Below are 22,712 nucleotides of genomic sequence, written 5' to 3'. Positions count from 1 at the left end.
ATTATATAGGTAAATATAAAATGAGTTGAAAATGTTCTAACAAAATTCATCAGAAATTAATTTTAGGGCAATTCTCTCAAATAGTTTTTTTAAGTTTTTATCATAAAAATAGTCCTCAAGAAATTAAATGACCAAAATAGCTCTTTTTTATTTTTAATTTTTTAATTTTTAATTTTAATTTTTTTAATTTGAAACTTTGTCTCCAAAACCCCACCCCTTAACTCTAAACCCTAAATATATATTAGTTAACCCTAGGATAAAAATACATTTTTGGTCTTTAACAAAACTTATTTTGGTCATTTTCTTCATTAAGAGCTATTTTGTGATAAAAATTTAAAAATGGCTATCCTAGAAAATTTCTCTTAATTTATCTCTAAATGTTATTATATAGGTAAATATAAAAAAAAATATTAATGAACCATAGATAACAAAAATAGAGAAATTCCGTAGGATATCCTTTTTTAAGTTTTTGTCACAAAAATAATTCTCAATGAAAAAAATAGCCAAAATAAATTTTATTAAAGGGTAAAAATGTATTTTTATCTTAGGGTTAACTAATCTAGACTTAGAATTTAGAGTTAAAGAGTGGGGGTTTGGGGATAGAGTTTTTGATTTTAAAAAACAAAAAATAAATATTAAAAATTTCAAAATAAAAAGGACTATTTTGATTTTTTTTTTTTTAGGAATATTTTTGGGACAAAAACTTAAAAATGGCTATCTGAGAAAATTTCTCTAACAAATATTTCCTGGTTTTTTTTTTTTGAGGAATATTTTTGTGATAAAAACTTAAAAATGGCTATCCGGAAGAATTTCTCTAACAAATATTTCTCATAAATTATGTAAATTGTAAAAAATAATAAAGAATTCATTTTTTACGTTATACCAAAAAATTCACTGTTTTCACTCATTTTTTGGTCAATATTCGGTCAATATTCAGAGTCATCGAGTAACGAATTTGGTACTAATGCATAATCTCTCCACATTTCATTTGCCTAATTTGGTACTAAGCGCATGCATGTTAGTGAAGACGTGGTACTTTTTTGACGTGACAAGGCAATAGAAGAGAAGAAGCCACGAGAAGAGTGTACTGGGCCCAAGGGAAGAAAAGCCCTACATTCTCTAGAATTCAAAAGAAACATGTATGTAGAGTACGTGGAACCAACTGCCACGATTAGTCCAACAAAAGACCAGATCTGGTTGGTTGGTGATGTACATAGTCGTGATATGATTGGTCCACGTCATCGTCGATGACATTTCTTCCGTGTTCCCCATAAAAAAGCGACTACATAACTTCACCATCACCCTTCGTGGACTAGAATCTCTATAAAAGCTTCGTTCGACTTCTAACAAAGATACTAACAAATTAAATACAAACAAAAAAAGAAGAGAGCGTGAGATATACACAAATACTCAAGGATTCTATATTATGGCTCGCTCATTCGGAGCGGTTGTGCTGGCGATCATTTTGTTTGGTCAGTCATTTCTCATCTCTAAATGTCTTTTTATGTTCTTCTCTTCCATTTGAATATCTTTAGTTTTGTTCAATTCGTTAGGGCTGGCCTCTGCTTAAATTGATCATTTCGTTGTGATTTGATGATGTTCTTGCTTATTTCAATGTTACCATCTTTCAGTATTACATTTCTTTAAGATTAACATTTGGCTTGTTAGTTGGTGAATATGTACTCACTATAATTGACAAAAATTGATATTATTATGCTTCTTCAGGATTTTTATTTGCGTCGTTTTCCACTGCTAAAGAAGAAGAGGCCACCACCAAGTTGGGAACAGTGATAGGGATAGATCTTGGTACCACCTACTCTTGCGTTGGGGTTTACAAGAATGGTCATGTTGAAATCATTGCCAATGACCAAGGCAACCGTATTACTCCTTCATGGGTTGCTTTCACCGACTCCGAAAGGCTCATTGGTGAGGCTGCTAAGAACCAGGCTTATTGAATCAAAGAACTATATTTCTCAAAGAACGCTTTGTTAAAACTCTCTCAATGCTTTAGAAAATAACTCAAAAAAAACTAAAGCTCTCAAACTCATAAGATATGCAAACACCCTTGCATCTCTTTATATAACTTTATAATTATCCTAAACTCATTAGGATTAACACAACTCTATTTCCTAATCCTTTAGATAAATTCAAACACAATAGGATTAGGTAGCTTGTACTCTAAGCTATTTCATGCTTATCTCAACACTCTCCCCCTTAAGCTTGAAATCTTCTCTCTTCAAGTCTTGAACTCCAATGAGACTTCTCATCTCTACAAACTTAACTCTTCCTAATGCTTTCGTAAGTATATCAGCCTTCTGTCTTACTCCTGCAACATGTTCGACATTCACAAGTCCTTTTTCAACACATTCTCTAATGAAATGGAACCTTGTGTGAATGTGTTTGCTGCGTCCATGAAAAACCGGGTTCTTGGACAGAGCTATTGCCGACTTGTTGTCGATCTTTATCACCACAATCTTGCCGGGACGACCAAGCACCTCGTTGAGAAGATCCTGCAGCCAAATCGCCTGCTTCGCCGTTTCTGTCGCTGCCATGAACTCTGCTTCACATGATGATAATGCGACGATCTCTTGTTTCTGAGAACACCATGTAATGGGGTTACCACCGAGGTAGAAAATGTGACCAGTCGTGCTCTTTCCATCATCTGGATCAACATTGTAGCTACTATCACTATAGCCAACCAAACTCTCATCCGACTTTGCCTCAAACACCAAACCATAGCTCAATGTCCCTGCCAAGTAACGGAGTACCTGTTTCAAAGCCACGTTGTGTGATACCTTGGGATTGTGCATGTATCTGCTCAAGATTCCCACACTGCACGCAAGATCAGGTCTCGTATGTAACAAGTACCGAAGACAACCAATGTTTCTGCGGTACTCTCTCTCATCAACTCCTTCTTCCTTCTCTGCTTTGCCGAGTTTAACTCCTGCATCCATGGGTATATGCGCAGAGTTACATCCCATTAAGCCAGCTTCCTCCAAGATCCTAGTAGCGTACCGTTCCTGACTCAAGATTATGCTTCCTTCTCGTTGAATGACCTCTATCCCAAGGTAGTAGCTCAATCTTCCTAGATCGGACATCTCAAACTTTGCCGCCATAGCTCTTTTAAACTCGTGAATCATCTCTATGTTAGACCCTGCCACAAGTAAGTCGTCCACATAAACAGCCACTAGCAAGAGATCTTCGTGTTGCTTCTTCCGGTACAGAGATGGTTCTTTAAGACATCGTTCAAAGTTTAGCTCACACAAGACCGTATGAAGCTTCTCATTCCAAGCCCGAGGAGCTTGTCGCAACCCATAAAGCGCCTTCCTCAATTTATAAACTTTATTCTCACTACCTTTCACAACAAAGCCTTCAGGTTGTTTAACGTATACCTCTTCTTTGAGTTCTCCGTATAAGAAAGCAGTTTTTACATCCAAATGATGTAACTCCCATCGATGTGAAGCCGCCATTCCTATGATCAATCTGACTGTTTCGATGCGAGCAACAGGTGCAAAGACCTCGTCAAAATCTACTCCATGTTTCTGAATGTATCCCTTGGCTACAAGCCTCGCTTTATACTTGTTTATGCTTCCATCGGCATTCTTCTTCACCTTAAAAACCCATTTCAATCCGATTGCCTTACAGGTTGAAGGAAGATCAACTAATGTCCAAGTATTGTTCTTTTCTATCGACTTGATCTCTTCTTTGCAAGCATCTCTCCACACTTTCTTTTCTTTTGCTTCACCATAACTCCACGGTTCTTCATTGATAAGCATAAGAAGGTTCTCGAACTCAGCCTCACATAGTAAATCATACTGCTCGTCTTCCTCACATAATAACTCATAGTCATCAAGATAACTCGGTTTGTTGATGATACGAGTAGACCGTCTTAGTATCTCTGGTGGTTGATCAAGATTCTTCTCATCTTCTTCGCTTTCTTCATCCTTAATACTCACCCCACTACTTGCGTCATCGTTCCTATCTTCCTTGTTAGCAAAATCTATCACACCCATCTCCGTATGTGACTCCTTCTCTGTTTTTCTCCACTTCCAACTCTGTTCTTCACAGAACACGACATCGCGGCTTACTATTATTCTGCGAGTCGATGGATCCAATAGCCTATATGCTTTTGATCCCGGTTCAATCCCAAGATGCACCAATGGTCGTGACCTATCATCTAGCTTCCTCAAATGTGGTTTATCTACTTTCACATGCCCCACGCAACCAAACACTCTAATATGTTCGATGCACGGTTTCTTTCCTCTGTAGCTCTCGTATGGAGTTTGTAGTACCAAGGTTCTTGTAGGAATGCGATTAATAAGGTACGTTGCGTGCCTAACAGCCTCACCCCACAAGTAATTTGGAACATCCATAGCTTTTAGAATGCTTCGTGTCATCTCAAGTAACGTTCTGTTTCTTCTCTCGACAACTCCGTTCTGCTGCGGTGAATATGGAGCGGTTAGATGACGACTAATCCCTGAGCTTTCACAGTAATCTTTGAACTCTTGGCTTGTAAACTCTCCTCCCCTATCTGTACGAAAGGTTTTAATCTTTAATCCCGTCTCTTGTTCAACCAAGCTTCTGAATCGTTTAAACTTTGTGAAAGCTTCACTCTTTTCCTTCATGAGAATGGACCACATGTATCTTGAATGATCGTCTATTAAGACGAACACATATCTGTTACTTCCAGCAGTTTGTGGTGTAATAGGACCACACAAATCCCCATGTATTAGCTCCAATACCCTTGAAGCACGATATGAGCTAGCTTGTGGAAACGATTCTCGTATTTGCTTCCCACGCAAGCAAGCTTCACAGGTTTCTTTTTCAACTCCAAACTTGGGCATTCCGATAACCAAGTTCTTGTCCACCATCTTCTTTAGGTTACTCAAGCCTATATGCCCTAAGCGTGCATGCCACTTTGATGATTCCTTTAGATGTACTAGCTGCAAACATCTTGTATTTTCAACCTCCATTGCCACCTTATAGAGTCGATTTAGAGCTCTCTTTGCTTTCACCAATAATCTCCCTTCACGATCATACAAGAGTAGACAATCATCTTTCATCCTCACCTCACAACCAGACTCAGTAGCTTGCCCAAGACTCAAGATATTACTCCTAAGATCAGGAATAAAATAGATGTCTGAAAGTTCCTTGCGTTCACCATTCTTAGTTAGGAATATGATTGAGCCTTTTCCTTTTATATCTATTCTCGAATCATCACCGAATCTCACTTTCCCAGTCACTCTTCTATCAATCTTGGTGAAGAACTCTAGATTCCCTGTCATATGGTTGCTTGCTCCGTTGTCTAGGTACCATAGATTATCAATGTTGGACGAGGTATTGAGCTTGCTAGGTATAACGTTGCGTTCGTTAAGGAATACCACCTCATTCATCATCAACTCATCAGCCTCATGTGTTGTCTCTACCTCGCTTTCATTAGTCTCTTGTAGCTTGAGAAGTCGGTCAGGACAATGCATAGCAAAGTGTCCCATCTTGTCACAACGGAAGCACACAACTTTGGATGCATCTCTTTCTTGATAATAGCCACCACTCTGTTGCTGTTGTCCTCCGTTTCTCTGATATCCTCCATTCTGCTGATAGTATTGGCGTCCACGACCTCTCCCTTGATTTCCATAACGACCTCCTCTGCCTCTGCCTCTTGAAGAGTCATATCGTTCTTGTGTCTGCGTCGGTCTATCAGCATTAGCGTACATGAGCTTGCTCTGTTCCTGATCTTCTTGTTTTTCTGTTTCGTCTTCAGCAATTCTCTCCTCATAAGCTTTTAGACGTCCCACAACATCCTCAAAGCCTGTTTTATCAAGATCAAGAACCTGCTCTAACGCAGCAACAATATGTATATATTTTTTTCTTGGCAAGCTCTGCAAGAACTTCTCAACTATCTTTGGTTCCTCAATGATTTGTCCTAAAGCTGCAGACTTGGTTGATAGTTCTCGAATTTTTCCAACAAAGCTATCAATAGAATCAGTCTCCTTCATCTTTAATCTACTGAAGTCTGCTATCAATGTCTGCAAGCGGGCCTTACGTACACGATCAGCTCCCACATGTCTTGTACTTATCGCTTCCCAAATCTCCTTCGCAGTTACAAGGTTTCCTACTTGCAATATTAACGCCTCTGGAATTGACTGGAATAACAGAGCCCTTGCAACATCATTCTTCTCTCCTTTTGCTTCTCCTGGATCGATGGCCTCCCAGACCTTATGAACACGCAACGCCGCCTCCATTCTCATTGTCCACACTGTGTAATTCGTGTCGTTGAGTAATGGACACTGAATGGACGTACCACTGCTCTTGATGTTGCTCTTCGCTGCAACGATATCTCCCATGATTTCCTTTGACTCAATAGAATGCTCTGATACCAATTATTGAATCAAAGAACTATATTTCTCAAAGAACGCTTTGTTAAAACTCTCTCAATGCTTTAGAAAATAACTCAAAAAAACTAAAGCTCTCAAACTCATAAGATATGCAAACACCCTTGCATCTCTTTATATAACTTTATAATTATCCTAAACTCATTAGGATTAACACAACTCTATTTCCTAATCCTTTAGATAAATTCAAACACAATAGGATTAGGTAGCTTGTACTCTAAGCTATTTCATGCTTATCTCAACAAGGCTGCTGTTAATCCCGAGAGGACCATCTTCGGCGTCAAGAGATTGATAGGCCGAAAGTAATTTCATCCCCCTCCACCTTTTTTTCACCTTGCATGCATGCATATGTCTGTTGTTGCTTTAATTCTTCTTTTGCTTATGGCAGATTCGAGGACAAAGAAGTCCAAAAGGACAGGAAGCTTGTGCCTTACCAGATTGTTAACAAGGATGGCAAGCCCTACATTCAAGTCAAGATCAAGGATGGTGAGACAAAGGTTTTCTCTCCCGAGGAGATCAGTGCCATGATTCTCACTAAGATGAAGGAGACTGCTGAAGCTTACCTTGGCAAGAAAATAAAGGACGCCGTTGTCACTGTTCCAGGTCAGCTTCTGCTTCATCATGCCTTGTGGATATATATAATATTTATATATACACAGTTTATTGATTTTTTTTTTTAAATGTGCAGCTTACTTCAACGATGCCCAGAGGCAGGCTACAAAGGATGCTGGTGTTATAGCTGGTCTCAATGTTGCCAGAATCATCAACGAACCCACTGCTGCTGCTATTGCCTATGGTCTTGATAAGAAGGGTGGTGAGAAGAACATCCTTGTCTTTGACCTTGGTGGTGGTACCTTCGATGTCAGTGTCTTGACCATTGATAACGGCGTTTTCGAGGTTCTCTCCACAAATGGTGACACTCACTTGGGAGGTGAAGACTTTGACCACAGGATCATGGATTACTTCATCAAGTTGATCAAGAAGAAGCACCAAAAGGACATCAGCAAGGACAACAAGGCTCTTGGTAAGCTCCGCAGGGAATGTGAGAGGGCCAAGAGAGCTCTTAGTAGCCAGCACCAAGTCCGTGTAGAGATCGAGTCACTCTTCGATGGTGTTGATTTCTCGGAGCCTCTCACCAGAGCTCGTTTCGAGGAGCTGAACAATGACTTGTTCAGGAAGACAATGGGACCCGTGAAGAAGGCCATGGATGATGCTGGTCTACAGAAGAGTCAGATCGATGAGATTGTCCTCGTTGGTGGAAGCACCAGGATCCCCAAGGTCCAGCAGCTGTTGAAGGACTTCTTCGAAGGGAAAGAGCCGAACAAGGGTGTGAACCCTGACGAGGCTGTTGCTTATGGTGCTGCTGTCCAGGGTGGTATTTTGAGCGGAGAAGGCGGTGATGAGACCAAAGATATACTTCTACTTGACGTTGCACCACTCACTTTGGGTATTGAGACAGTTGGAGGAGTGATGACAAAACTGATCCCGAGAAACACAGTTATTCCAACAAAGAAGTCTCAGGTTTTCACGACATACCAAGACCAGCAGACAACCGTCTCCATTCAGGTCTTTGAAGGTGAGCGAAGTCTCACTAAGGACTGCAGGCTCCTCGGGAAATTCGACCTTACCGGAATCCCACCGGCCCCAAGGTTTGTCTTCCATCTTTATCTAAAATTTGAGTACCTGACTGACACATAATTATTTTTATTTTATTGAAATTTTATTAAGAAATTAAAATTTGATTAAAAAAGAAACCAATGAGAAAAAATATAAGTAAGCATTATAATTTCTACATAGATTCTCAAAAAGTTCTTATATGGAATTCTTTTGTTTTGTCTTTCACTTACTTTAAAATTCTAATATTACTCTTAGTTATTGTAATATTGGACAACAATCATAATAGTTTTCTTTTGTTTTGGCAGAGGAACACCTCAAATTGAAGTAACGTTTGAAGTGGACGCGAACGGTATCCTGAACGTGAAAGCAGAGGACAAGGCGAGTGGTAAATCAGAGAAGATCACAATCACAAACGAGAAGGGACGTCTGAGCCAGGAAGAGATAGACCGGATGGTGAAGGAGGCAGAGGAGTTTGCAGAGGAAGACAAGAAGGTGAAGGAAAGGATCGACGCCAGGAACAGCCTTGAGACATACGTGTACAACATGAAGAACCAAGTAAGCGACAAGGACAAGCTCGCTGATAAACTGGAGGCCGAGGAGAAGGAGAAGATAGAAGCAGCCACCAAAGAAGCTTTGGAGTGGCTTGACGAGAACCAAAACTCAGAGAAAGAAGAGTATGACGAGAAGTTGAAGGAAGTAGAGGCAGTGTGTAACCCGATCATCACGGCCGTTTATCAGAGGTCAGGTGGTGCACCAGGTGCATCACCGAGCGAGGACGAGGAGGATGAGTCTCACGACGAGCTCTAAGATGTTGTAATGCTCCTGTTTTATATTTGTTGATTTGTTAAAAACCATTAGAGAGACACAGCCTTTGGTTAAGTTTTGAGGATAAAAAAAGACAACTCTTTCTTTAATTAGTCTCTCTAAGAAGTTCTTCTCTTTGTCATGTTCATCTGATACATTTCTTCACGTTGATACTTTTTTTTATTGGTAGAATAGAAGACCAGAAGCAAAACAAAAAAAAATTGATCACTTTTCAAAAAAAAAAATGTATTATAGGAGTTTTGAAAAAGCTATTATCTTCATTTGAGCTTGGCTTGTCCAAACCAAGACTATTATCTTCATTTTATACACTTGACTAAGGCAGTCTTTAACAATTTCGTGGACCAAATATCTTCATAAATAAATTGGCCGGAAGTATATATGGACTTCATTGGGTTCGCCCGAGGGCCGGCTCTGGACAGTGTTTGAATGAAAAAAGAATCAGCCATGAATTGCTTATAATAGCTCGAAAACTTGTTGACTTTAATGTGGTAATTACCTGTAAATTGAGAAACGGTAAACATGTAGCTAATGATAGAAATATAGAAAGTTAGGTTGATTGAACTTGGCATCACAAAGAAAAGGGTCAATTCAATTTTCTGAAAAAACCAACACATCTTCTAATTTTGGTCTACATTTTGAAGAAAATGAAATCCAAAAAATCCCCTCAAATTTAGGATCCAATTTTTAACTATTTTTCACAAAGACAGAGAGCATCATTGAATTGTCGACCAAGAAAAGGGTTCGTTTTTTTTAAACTAAAAGTTTATCCAAAATTTAATTTACTTTGGACTGAGGCGCGGATCTCACTTACACAAGGAAACACGCAAACTTGATTAACAGTACAAGCGATAGTACCGGATATTCTAGGTCGAAGGTGTTTTACAAATGGATCATGGAAAAATTAGGATATACATTCGAGGCAAATGTGGTATAGTACACATGAAGGTTTTGATAGTTTAACGGGAGCGAGGAATACAAGAGCGAGACAATCGTCACTTTATTCAGAGATAAATGCTCTTATTTGGGAAATGGAGTGTACGAGGAATCTAAGACAGTTTAGTGTTACATTTGCAATAGATTATTCTCAATTGGTGAAGATGGTTTCAGAACCAGAAAAATGATCAACCTTTGCAAGTTACTTAGAAGACATAAATGTTTTGAATAGAAGTTTTAACAGCTTAGAACTCATTCATATAACACAGACGCATAATTAATGAGCGAACAGTCTTGCACGAAATGCAAGAAAGCAATCGTCATTTGTTGTTCATATGGATGTGGAGTTACATGTTTGGTTTGTAGAATCTACATGATTTTGTTTATGTTGCTGGCAACAAAAAAAAAGTTTGTCCAAAATATATACTTTGTTTTTAAACGTTGTGTTTCATTTTATTTGGAGATTTTCGAACTTAATTTCATTTTAATTCTGCCTATTGCATGCTTTGGCGTAATGTTTGAATTATTGTTTTGGTGCTTTGCGAATGTGGATGCTACAAAAATGATTAAACGATAACAAACAAATTAACGATATTTTCAAAACTATTACTCCCTACAAAAATTTCAAAAAACATCACAATATTATCTATATCAATAAGTATTTTTAATTTCTTCAGCAATATTCAATATATGATGATAGGCACAACAACAACATCACTATAAACCATACATGGTGTTTGTGTTCCGAGATTTGTGTTGCACCAACCCATTGGCATACTGAATAGGGATCATAACCTTAGATAGAATCAATATCATACTCAGAGGCATGTACATATAATATCAGAAGAAGAATTAGAACGACGAGTACGATCCATAGCCTTTAGACGACTAGACATTTTGTATGAATTAAATAATGACAAAGACAAAGAACGTCAAATTACAAAACCCAAAAGGTCTAGCATATTATCTAAGATACAACAGATTTGAAAAAGTGTTCGAGTGAAAAAGATGAACCATGAATTTCTTATGCAATTACCTGCAAATTGAGCAATTGTATACATGTAGCTAATGATGGATAGATAGATGTCTCGTCGAAAATTGTTGACTGAAGTTGGCATTCTGAATGAAAAATGGTTATTTACTTCTTTTTTTTTGTTGGAAAAAATTAACACATCTTCTATTCCATAGACATTGAAATGAATATGTATGTTTTTTTTTTGGTAAAAATGAATATGTATGTTTATTTTTTTGGTAAAAACGAATATGTATGTTTAGTATTTGAAGAGAATGAATGTCAAAAAGATAAAACCTCAAATTTAGAGTTTATGATTCATTGTAAGATAATTACTGAGAGCATTTTTGACTTTGTAAGGAAGAAAAAAGTTTAAGTTTTAAATTAAAAGTGTCTAAAATATACTCTGTTTTATTTAATATATGTTTTAATTTTATTTAGAGATACTCAAAATTATTCAATTCCATTTTAATTCTCACTGTTTACATAATTTTATGACATATTTTTTTAGATTTTGATGCTTTCTGAATATTGATGCTACAAAAAACGATTTGATAATACAAAATTAGTTTCAAAACTAGTACCACTTCATAAAATTTGAAAATTATCACATAATTGATCTAGCTCTATTAATAAATATTTTTTCTACAGAAACATTTAATATATGTTGACAAAATAACATTATCACTGGCCATTAGACTACATGTTATGATATTTTATGAACTAGTTCTTGTTCCAAACATACCAGTAGCTACTTTGTTAATTGCAAAACGATAACATATTTTAGTTCATGGAGTTACAAACATGTTAACTTCATTAATTCTATTTATTTCTGATTATGTAAAACTTATTACAATAGATTCTTTTTCAACATAAAATAATGAATATCGACGGATTCTAACTATAGCTAATCATTAATGTTTTTATTTTGAATTAATTTTAAATAGAAAAATACACAAAAATTCCTCAAAACCCATAAACTTTTATTTATTTATTAACCCAACCGCTACCTAGGAGATGGTGGAGGAGGAGGTTGTGCAAGGGGAACTGGTTCAAGAGTATGAGTTTTGTAGAGTTCTCTTCTCTGGTTGTATGTGTGTGTATAAACTCCAATGGAGAAAGATGAGAGCTTGCTCTAGATGATTTAGAAAGAGAGATTGATGAGAGTGTTTATGAGAGAATAAGAGACTTAGGAACAAAGATTAAGAGACTGAGAGATTAGGAGAATAAGAGATTAGAGATTAGAGTTTTAGATTCAAGAACAAGTTTATCATTCATGAAGTGGAGAGGGGAAATCCCCCTTACTCCCTTAAGTTTACAATTGTTTACAAGAGGCTTAAATACATAATTGGAGGTTGGATACATCAGATAACCTAAGCATGTGAAGTCAACATAAAGGGGAGCGCCCATTTTGAATTCTATGGACCAGAATCATCACATGCTTGGCCAATGGGAGTCTTTGGCGTGTCTGACCTTTACAGGCTGTCATGAGCTGTCTTGTGGACTGAATACTTGGCTGTGATTGGTCTGTGTGAGCTGGAGAGAAAGGCACCTTCCTGGTTGCGTCCTAAGGCATCTTTGAATATGCCAAATGGATCTTTGTCCCTTGGATAGTCTCACACGCCCTTCTCCTTGCCTTGTCTCCCAAGACATGATCAGACTTGGCTGTACGGATGTCAGGACCGTACACCTTGTGCCCTAAGATTGCACATTCCTCAAATGTGCTCAAATGGCCGAAATGATAAGTTTCGGGTCGATCATGTCCGTACGGTCCGTACAGTTCGTACGTCCGCCCGTACATGTCGATCCCTAACTTTGCACCATCAACCATAATCTTCCAAACTCTTCCAATGTCTTGTAAACACCTTCAAGACACTTCTTAGATCTTGTCTCTTCTTTGCATCAGATTCTAAACACTTCCGAAGCTTAATAGAACTCTTCTGGAGATCTTCTGGAGCTTGCCCTATTTATAAACAAGTTCCATCTTCTCTTCAGTTCAACACTCGCCCTCAAGCTTGACTCTAGGAGATCCTAAGTCAAGCTTGAAACCCTGAAGAGTCTCCCTCATTAAAAACCTTACAAGGAAAACCCATTGGGACAAAACCTTGCAAGGGAAAAAGAGTAGAGATCTCCAAGGCCTAGGGATTGGCCAGTGAACTCTTGTGCCTTAGAACCAGTGTGGTTGGACACAAGAAGCTCTGGAGCACGGCCTAAACAGGTTCAGCAACACTTCAAGGCTTGCGCACACTTCACCACACCTTCTTGGACTCTTTTATAGAACCGGCTTAGTGTCTCCCCCTTTCACCGGACTTCATGTCATCTTGAAAGGCTAGGAGCGACCTGATCCTCTCTGTTGAGTCTCCAAGTAAGGTACCTGATACATTATTCCACAAGTGTATCAGTACTTATCAAAGAACATAACTCAATCAATTCATGCTTATTGACCGTCTTAGTAAGACTAGTATTCCTTATATATTACTAGATATGTTGCCGTCTAGTAAAACTAGTATTCCTAACGGATTCAAATGATGCTTAACAACTCTTCTTTAGTAAAACTAGTATTCCTGATAGATTACTAGATATGTTGTCAATGATGAATTGAATTGAGTAAAGGGAAACTTCCCTTTTTCTCTGGTGAGGAGTGACTGGACCGGCCTGAGTCTTCCCTTTTCTCGTGGCTTCTTGCCATCTCCATCAGGTAAGACATGCCTAGCTCCTTTTGCTTTGTTGAGGAGTGGCTGCTCTTCACACACCACTTGAACCCCTCACTTGCTGAGCTTATCAGCTCCTTCTCTTATCATGCAAGCTCACCAACACTCCCCCTCAAGCTTGAGACCGAGTATAGGGAAGATCTAAGCTTGAAGGTGAGCGCATACTAAGCTCCATGATCACTCTTGTGGAAACACCTCCATCTTCTTCAGACTTGATGCTTACAGCCCCACTTAACCACCATTGCACTGAGGAGATACCTCAGCTCACTCTCCACGCATTGCACTGAGGAGATACCTCAGCTCACTCTCCAAGCATCTCACACCAGAAGCTTATTGAGTAGCTTTCTTCTTCCCTCTACTTCGGCTGGATCACTCCATGATCAGCTTGCAATGGTCTTGAGTAGCTATGGGCTGATTCAAAGCTTCCCAACTGAAGGTATCTGTTCTAACTCCATATAGTAGCTGATCCAAAGCTTCCCAACTGAAGGTATCTGTTCTTCTTCTTGTGTGTCTTGAACCAGGAGCTCAACAACCTCGTGGCATGCGCTTCTTAAACTGGCTTCTACACACAAGAACCTTCCCATTGCTCCACACAATGGTCAAGTCTTCCGCTTGTATGTCTTGAACCAGGAGCTCAACAACCTCGTGGCCTGCGCTTCTTAAACCGGCTTCTACACAGAAGTATCTTCCCATTGCTCCACACAATGGATCAAGTCTTCCTCTTGTCTTGGATAGGTGGTGAGCCAAGAACACTTCTTGTGAACCTGAAACACCACTCAAACTCCAGAAAGGATAAGACACAAGAGTATTGGGATCAATCATTGATTAATCATCAAGTTTGATTCTCAATCTCACAAGCATTGCAACAGATTAAAACAAGTCATTTTCTAGTTCTATCTTTGCAAGCAATCTCTCTAAGCACAAGCACTTTCTTTTCAGATTTATGCAAGCTACTTAGGCATTTTTAAAGCTTCTTTACTCAGCATTTAGACATGAATCTAATGTTTCAATGTAAGACAGCCACAAGACTATATGCAACAGCTTTCAATTCGGTTTCAATCCATGTATGCAAGCAGATTCAATCAATCACAACAAGCATCATTATGAACCGGAGCTAAGCATATTAACATATCTAGTAATCCTAGTAATACTTATAAGTTACTAGACATTTTTAAATGCGCTTACTGCTGCTAGTAAGCCTAGTATAACTAGCAAGATTTTCGGATTACTAGGAAGCCAAGCTCTTTAAGTATCATGGGACAGATTCTAAATTCATTTTATTTCATTTAGCAATCTTTTAAACAATCCTCAGGTTTTCAATCACATCACAACATCTCAACCAGTCAACTACACAAGCTCATTATCAAGATGGTTTATAGAATCGCTTACAACAAGGAACCAGATTGATTCCTTTTGCATTTTGTGAAACCGGCCATGACTTTTGTTGGATCTGAGAGTCTGGATCATCACCCACCTCTTTCTCCTTCCGTTCATGGCCACCATCTTGTACCATCAACTCAAAATACCCCTCCTTTCTTCAGAACATCTAGGCGCCAAACTCTTGACACCATACTCTTGTAGCCGGATGTGAAACTTCTCTTGGACAAGGAGCTTTGGAGTCAGGTTAGTTAGGCCTCTCCATACACCTTTGCCTCCAAGGATAATCTCCATCTGAGCAGTTAGAGAACAGGATGAGGAACCAAGGGAAATCGCCAAGCTTCAGCCTTCTTTTTCACAAGGGACTGAACCGGATTGGAAAGCCTCAATGGTTTGGTTTTGAGGAGAAGCGTGAGCTGTGGACTTGCGGAAGCTTCAGCTCAGGTTCTGATGAACCTGGTTCTGATACCATATGAGTTTTGTAGAGTTCTCTTCTCTGGTTGTATGTGTGTGTGTATAAACTCCAATGGAGAAAGATGAGAGCTTGCTCTAGATGATTTAGAAAGAGAGATTGATGAGAGTGTTTATGAGAGAATAAGAGACTTAGGAACAAAGATTAAGAGACTGAGAGATTAGGAGAATAAGAGATTAGAGATTAGGGTTTTAGATTCAGGCTTAAATACATAAATGGAGGCTGGATACATCAGATAACCTAAGCATGTGAAGTCAACATAAAGGGGAGCGTCCATTTTGAATTCTATGGACCAGAATCATCACATGCTTGGCCAATGGGAGTCTTTGGCGTGTCTGGCCTTTACAGGCTGTCATGAGCTGCCTTGTAGACTGAATACTTGGCTGTGATTGGTCTGTGTGAGCTGGAGAGAAAGGCACCTTCCTGGTTGCTTCCTAAGGCATCTTTGAATATGCCAAATGGATCTTTCTCCCTTGGATAGTCTCACACGCCCTTCTCCTTGCCTTGTCTCCCAAAACATGATCAGACTTGGCTGTACGGATGTCAACCGTACACCTTGTGCCCTAAGATTGCACATTCCTCAAATGTGCTCAAATGGCCGAAATGATAAGTTTCGGGTCGATCACGTCCGTACGGTCCGTACAGTTCGTACGTCCGCCCGTACAGGTCGATCCCTAACTTTGCACCATCAACCATAATCTTCCAAACTCTTCCAATGTCTTGTAAACACCTTCAAGACACTTCTTAGATCTTGTCTCTTCTTTGCATCAGATTCTAAACACTTCCGAAGCTTAATAGAATTCTTCTGGAGATCTTCTGGAGCTTGCCCTATTTATAAACAAGCTCCATCTTCTCTTCAGTTCAACAAAGAAGAGCTGTTGCAGCATACCTTCTATGGAACCAAGGTCTATGTCTTGGTTCACGGTAAAACCATTGTGGCCGAGGAGGTAGATGTATTAATTGGCGAGAAGGAGGTTGAACTGCTTGAGCAGCTGCTAGAGCTCCTAGAGCTACTCCATAGTCAAGTAACACATTATCCAGTTTTCAACTTTGACTTCAATGTAATCGACAATGACATTTGCCGGTTCCATTACACCTCACCCATATTTCATGAAATTCTTGTTGCATTCAGCCTTACAGCTTAAACAACTATTTCTCCATATCATATAGCAACATGTTCAGAAGTTTCTTCCCAATTTTTTCTCACCTTAAACTCCTTTATGTAGAAGTTGAAAAGCCAATGATTTAATCTTAACAATTAAAATTGAAGATTCACTCTCCACTATATTTCACAAAGATAATTACTAGGAGTATTTTTGAATTGGTAAGCAAGAAAAGTAGTTAAGTTTTAAATTAAAAGTTTGTCCAAAGTATACACTTTACTTTAAAAAAATAATATGTTTAATTTTATATGAAGATATTCAAACTTAGTCGTTTCCATTTTAGTTTTTTATGGTTTGCATAGTTTTTTGGGCATAATTGTTTGGTTATTTTTGATGCTTTGTTGAAGATTCACTCTCCACTATGTTTCACAAAGATAATTACTAGGAGTATTTTTGAATTGGTAAGCAAGAAAAGTAGTTAAGTTTTAAATTAAAAGTTTGTCCAAAGTATACACTTTACTTTAAAAAAATAATATGTTTAATTTTATATGAAGATATTCAAACTTAGTCGTTTCCATTTTTGTTTTTTATGGTTTGCATAGTTTTTTGGGCATAATTGTTTGATTATTTTTTATGCTTTGTGAATATGATTGCTACAAGAAAATGATTGTATAATACCACCAAACTAAAGGTAGTTCCAAACTATTACTACTTGGAAAAGATTTCAAAAACATCACAAAATTTATTTCAATCGATAAATATTTTTTCACCAACATTTAATATATGGTGACACAACAACATTACAATGAACCATTAGGCTATATGTCATGGTAGTTTATGAACACATTCTAGTTCTAAACATACCACTAGATACTTTGTTAAATTCCAAAAGATAACATAATTTAGCTGATGGAGCTAAAACATTGAATTCATTAATTACGTTTATCTTGATTATGCAAAACTCATTCAACCTGTGATTACTCAAAAAAAAAAAGATTAATGGTTATTCTAGATATACTTACTTATTAGTGTTTATAGCCTTTGTTTCAACGACAATAAAAAAAAGAGACGTATGATTGTGACAAATAAGAAGTAAAGTAACCATAGAATTTAGTTTGAAGCATTCATTACAGTTTTTTTTTTACATTTGTTATTTTATTCATCCTATTTGTGGGGAAGCCAAAAAGTCGACATAAACGACATAAAAGTCGACCACACCATGTATTTCAGCCACAAGCCGGCGGACATACGGTCCCAGAGACTATAGCCCAACAAACGGAGAGACAAAGCAGCAGTTAAACACCTTCGGAGACAACGAGCTAAAGAACTAAATTAGAACCAAAATAGCTAGAATGAAAGACTAATAGTCGTTAAACCATTGCATATTGCTCGATTAGCCCAACTTATGAGAACCTCCGAAGGAAGCATAACTAGTACATGCTCCTCCAACTACCCGAAAGAAGAATACTAAGGTTACATCATAGCTCAATTCTACGCATTCAGTCCAAAATCAAATAGATCATGCTGAATGCGAGGATACCACACCAAACAACCTTCAATCCGCAAATGAAACAACTATATACAAAAGAAAGGACATAAACATCCAAAACTTTATGCGCGGGAATAAAACCCAAAACGCAACCGTAGGCAACGATTCGATCGGGCATAACACAATCAGACAGTTCAGCAAACTGGCATTCATTAAAGTTTTATTTGCAGATCTTAATTAAAAAAATTACTTGTATTACAAAATTACACTTAGTGCTCGAACGACAGAAGAGATTCTTTTGTATTAGTCGCAGAAGGTAATTTAATAAGTGAAAGTCACAATCCCTCGTTTTCTCAAAAAAAAAAAGTCACAATCAAGTAAACATTATTTGCAAAGTGATTTGATTATTTTTCTTCACAATATTCATTCTTAAAAAAGATGAAATGATTTTTGAAAAATGTAGTATACGTAATTATACAATTTACTTTATAAATATCTTGCCAAAAAGATGGAGATATTTAGCCCACACCCAATAACATACAATTTACTTTATAAAAAATTAAAATTTTGGCAAGATATTTAAATACGATAACGACTAAAATAACTCCTATATCTCACTTAAAATATAATTTTGTGTAAATAAATATTTTTAGGAAGATTTTTGAAATATGGTAATAATAACTCATATATCAAAATTAAAATTATATATCATATTTTTTTGTAAATTATATACATATATTATCAAAATTAATCGTAAGTGTGACTTAACAAATAAAAAATAAAGCAATACTAATCAAATAAAAATATTGTTGATAGTTAAATGATTGAAAAATTGTTTAAAGTATCAGTTCATTAGGTTAATTAACAAATTAATTTTTACCAGTTTAACATATTTTAAATAAAATAAAAAAAGTTCAAAAATTTAGTAAAATTTAAATTTAAATAAATTTAAAATGTGATGTCTAATTAAGCACTCCTTCTTATTATTCTTCTCTTTTTTTTTTAATTAAAAAAATACTAAATACCCCTTAAGCACCCATGGTTAATGGTGCTCTTAAGCACTTGTTAACAACCATCATCTCCGGTAGCTTCTTCTCCTTGCTATCTATATTAATCCTCTCTTCGACAGCTTTTCTCTTCGCACAAAAGAAAATATATGATCGAGTTTCGTGGCTCTCTCTCTCTCTCTTTGATCTTTTACACAAATGGCGTCATCAACGTCTCTAGCACTCAGCAGGGCTGTCAACTGGGCGGTCCAACACCCAAATAGGTGTGTCTAGTTGGGTATATATTTTTCTGGACCCAAAACACTCACACCCATATTTAACCCACACCCAATAACATTCAAACCCAACTTCACCCATCACCCAGCTGGACAGCCCAAGCCCACCCAATTATAAGTAAATCTGTTTAAACTCAATTTAATTTCAATTTTAATGTCATTGAAAAATTATGTATACAAATGTGATGTAAAATAAATTCAATAGACTTCAATTTTTGGTAACTGTGTTTTATGTAATCACGTCATCTTTTTGGCAAGATTTACGATAACGACTAAAATAACTCCTATATCTCACTTAAAATATAATTTTGTGTAAATAAATATTTTTAGGAAGATTTTTGAAATATGGTAATAATAACTCATATATCAAAATTAAAATTATATATCATATTTTTTTATAAATTATATACATATATTATCAAAATTAATCGTAAGTGTGACTTAACAAATAAAAAATAAAGCGATACTAATCAAATAAAAATAATATTGATGGTTAAATGATTGAAAAATTGTTTAAAGTATCAGTTCATTAGGTTAATTAACAAATTAATTTTTACCAGTTTAAGATATTTTAAATAAAATAAAAAAAGTTCAAAAATTTAGTAAAATTTATATATTTATATATAGACATATTAAAACTATTTGATCAGAGAAATATTTAGAATAAATAACCATTAAATATAAATAAATTTAAAATGTAATTTTAATTCTATAAAAATTTAAATAAAATCACATCGATGGTTTTATTTTTCCAAACCGATGAAGTTCAAATATGAAAATAATAATTCAAATGTATAATAAATCATTTAAAATAAAATAATATTATATTTAAAATTATTATTTAAGCTTTATTTTATTTTATAAATAAAATAATATTATATTTAAAAATATTATTTTTGGGCATGGTGTAAGAAAACTCCTAATATATTATTACAATGAGAGACGAATTCAAAATTATTCAACTATTGATTATATAATATTGATCTCCAAATATATATGAAAATATCTAATCATTGATAGTGGAAAAATGTATTAAGTTTATTGAGCTTGCAACTTAAAATCAATTGAAGGTAAGTGGATTGATTTCAGTTTCTAAAAATATTAGATTTTCACATTCCCCCTTGATGATGGTTCTTTGACCATTAAAATTGACAATTTTCCAATATAGAATCCGGTTTGGGCCAGACTAGTTGGACCAGTTTGGGCCATGCCCGTTCAAAATCAGTCAATTATGTTTTCTGAACTTCTAATTTTAAATTAGTTGGTACTAAGTGGATTTCCCTAGTCTCTTATATATTAGTTATGTATGAGTGAAAATTTTGATGTGGAAAATTATATTCTCACACGTCCCTCGAGATGATTTTTTTGACAATTAATCTCGACAATATCCCAATATGGGATTCGGTTCAGGTCAGACCGGCCCAACAAATTTATGTCAGGCCGGTTCAAGATTTATTTGGCCTCATTTTGTGCATGATCGATTTAGGTGCATGTGGGCATCGTGTATTCGGGTTTTGATCCATGTTAAATTTTATGGCTTCCAACTAAATTTTTTTGGAGGTAAATAGATTGTCTCGCATCTATTATATATTAGTCATGTCCCAGTAAAATTCTCCACGTGGATGCTTATATTCTCATAGAAGAAAATTCAAACAACAAGGATTGGTCAGGAATAAATTATGTGTAATCGGAAGAAAGGTTTAACAATTTGCATTGGAGAAAAGAAATAATATATCATTTCAAATAAACAAGCCGAGAGATGGCTATTCAAGTTCCACACTAAAATTTTAACCAAATAATGCTTAATATATAATAAAAAAATCTAACTCTGAAAGGATCCCAAAAGTAAATCCATACAAGCTTATCTCTTAGATCCAAAGTAGCGAGTGTCGTACTAGTCAGACAATAAAGAGTTAGACATGGACACGAGAAAAACCCAACAATTGGTATCAGAGCTAAGTTGACGAAAAAAATCTTCAAAAAGACCAAAATACCTTTTGAGTAGAAATGGGATGTATATAGCAAAGACCAGTCAGAAAATCCTGGAAGTTTAGTCGTGGGAGAAACATCCTCAAACCATCTCAAAGTAAACTTGCGATTAAGGGTGTCGGATGTCGAAGATGCGACAAGATAGGTGCTGAGAGATGTCAATTCAAGTCTCACTGGAGGAAAGGACACAAGATAAGTGTGATTCTTGGTTTGAAGGATGTAACGAGAGATGTCAATTCAAGTCTCACATTGAAAGTTTAGACAAATAATGTCTAACTAGATTTTGACATGCGCTTAAAAAGCACGGGTTTGTTTTCGAATTCAAATAAATTCTTTTGAAATCATTTTTTATAGATAAAATATAGTTTAAACATATTTATCCGGAACTGCGTATCGAACCATACCAAACCAAAAACAACGAAACCAGTTGAACTGAATTTCATAAATAACCTAACAAATCATATATCTACGGAATAAAAAATAAATCGAACCGAGACCAAACAGATACCTGAATTTTAAAAATTCAAATAATATACTTAAAAATATTGGATTAATGAAAACCTATTTATATATTCAAAGTTTGACAAAATCCAAAAACTTGCCATTAACCCGTGAACCGACACCGGTTGACCTGACAAAGACCCAGAACAATCTTATAATATTTTAAAATTTTGATTAAATTTCAGATATACATTATAATAGTATATAAAACTGAATCAACTATTTGATCCGCGATTTTAAAGGGCGGAAATATGTTTTGACAAAACTTTACTTTAACAAAAATAATGATATTTGTTCCTTGCATTTTTATATTTGCAATATTTTATTAAAATACAAATTTGAAAAATAAACTGCATCCAATTTTTATATTCAAGAAATCATTTTATTAAAAAATAGAAATACTAATTTTTTTGACAATATATTTTGAGGTGTATATTCATATTCTAAAGCTTTGAAAAAGTTTGTTAGTATTTTTTAAGCTGCAGACTTTTATCTTCATATATTTCTTAAAAATTAAATTTGTAATATTTTGTATACGCTAGAAAATAAATGAGGACATGTATTTAAGGAAACCAAATATTCCACATGTTACGCTAGAAAATTAAATGAAACAACATGTTAGCAAATTATCTCAATTGATATGGTATAGTTAGATAAAATAAGGGTAAGATCAAAAAAAATATATTAATGAGTAGGTGCAACAACCTTTCTAAGTAAATTTTTTAGGACTCCTTCTCTTTTAATAGTATATACTAGATTTTGGGATTATTTTCTAAAAAAACTTTAATTTTTGATATTTTATTTTTTGTTGTGTTAATATTTTTATTTTTGGCACATATATACTATAAATTATATTAAACTTTAACCCATTCTAAAGATATACTATGTAAAAAATATATTAATTATTCTCTTATTTTTTTAATTTTGGTATATATATGTTTTCGATGCCGTGAATATTATAATATTTTATTTTATATAATATTATGTAATTTATATAATGAAAATAAAT

At 35.8% G+C, this 22,712-nt stretch overlaps 1 protein-coding gene and 1 long non-coding RNA gene across 5 annotated transcripts; one reads left to right on the top strand and one right to left on the bottom strand.

Annotated features, from left to right (window-relative positions):
• Positions 1–1,124: 1,124 nt before the first annotated feature.
• On the top strand, positions 1,125–9,186 carry LOC106366724 (heat shock 70 kDa protein BIP2-like). Of its 3 annotated transcripts, none has more exons than XM_048761017.1 (6): positions 1,125–1,472; positions 1,726–1,926; positions 6,592–6,694; positions 6,781–6,995; positions 7,081–8,041; positions 8,315–9,186. In XM_048761017.1, the coding sequence occupies exons 1-6, from the start codon at positions 1,427–1,429 to the stop codon at positions 8,814–8,816; spliced, it is 2,028 nt and encodes a 675-aa protein (XP_048616974.1). In that variant the 5' UTR covers positions 1,125–1,426; the 3' UTR covers positions 8,817–9,186. The 3 variants fall into 3 exon arrangements, with proteins under 3 accessions (XP_048616974.1, XP_048616975.1, XP_048616976.1); XM_048761018.1 differs by having other exon boundaries at positions 1,130–1,472; positions 1,726–1,946; positions 6,639–6,694; positions 8,315–9,181; XM_048761019.1 differs by having other exon boundaries at positions 1,331–1,472; positions 6,639–6,694.
• Positions 9,187–10,958: 1,772 nt separating this feature from the next.
• On the bottom strand, positions 10,959–22,227 carry LOC106366725. Of its 2 annotated transcripts, none has more exons than XR_001273713.3 (2): positions 14,880–22,227; positions 10,959–14,271 (listed from the first exon to the last, which is right to left on the bottom strand). It is a non-coding gene; the product is annotated as an uncharacterized LOC106366725 (long non-coding RNA). The 2 variants fall into 2 exon arrangements; XR_007325165.1 differs by having other exon boundaries at positions 10,959–14,254.
• Positions 22,228–22,712: the final 485 nt, after the last annotated feature.

The sequence above is a fragment of the Brassica napus genome, chromosome C6 (genome assembly GCF_020379485.1).
Source record: "Brassica napus cultivar Da-Ae chromosome C6, Da-Ae, whole genome shotgun sequence".
In the NCBI taxonomy this organism is placed as follows: domain Eukaryota; kingdom Viridiplantae; phylum Streptophyta; class Magnoliopsida; order Brassicales; family Brassicaceae; genus Brassica; species Brassica napus.
This window is presented reverse-complemented; position numbering and strand designations above follow the sequence as displayed.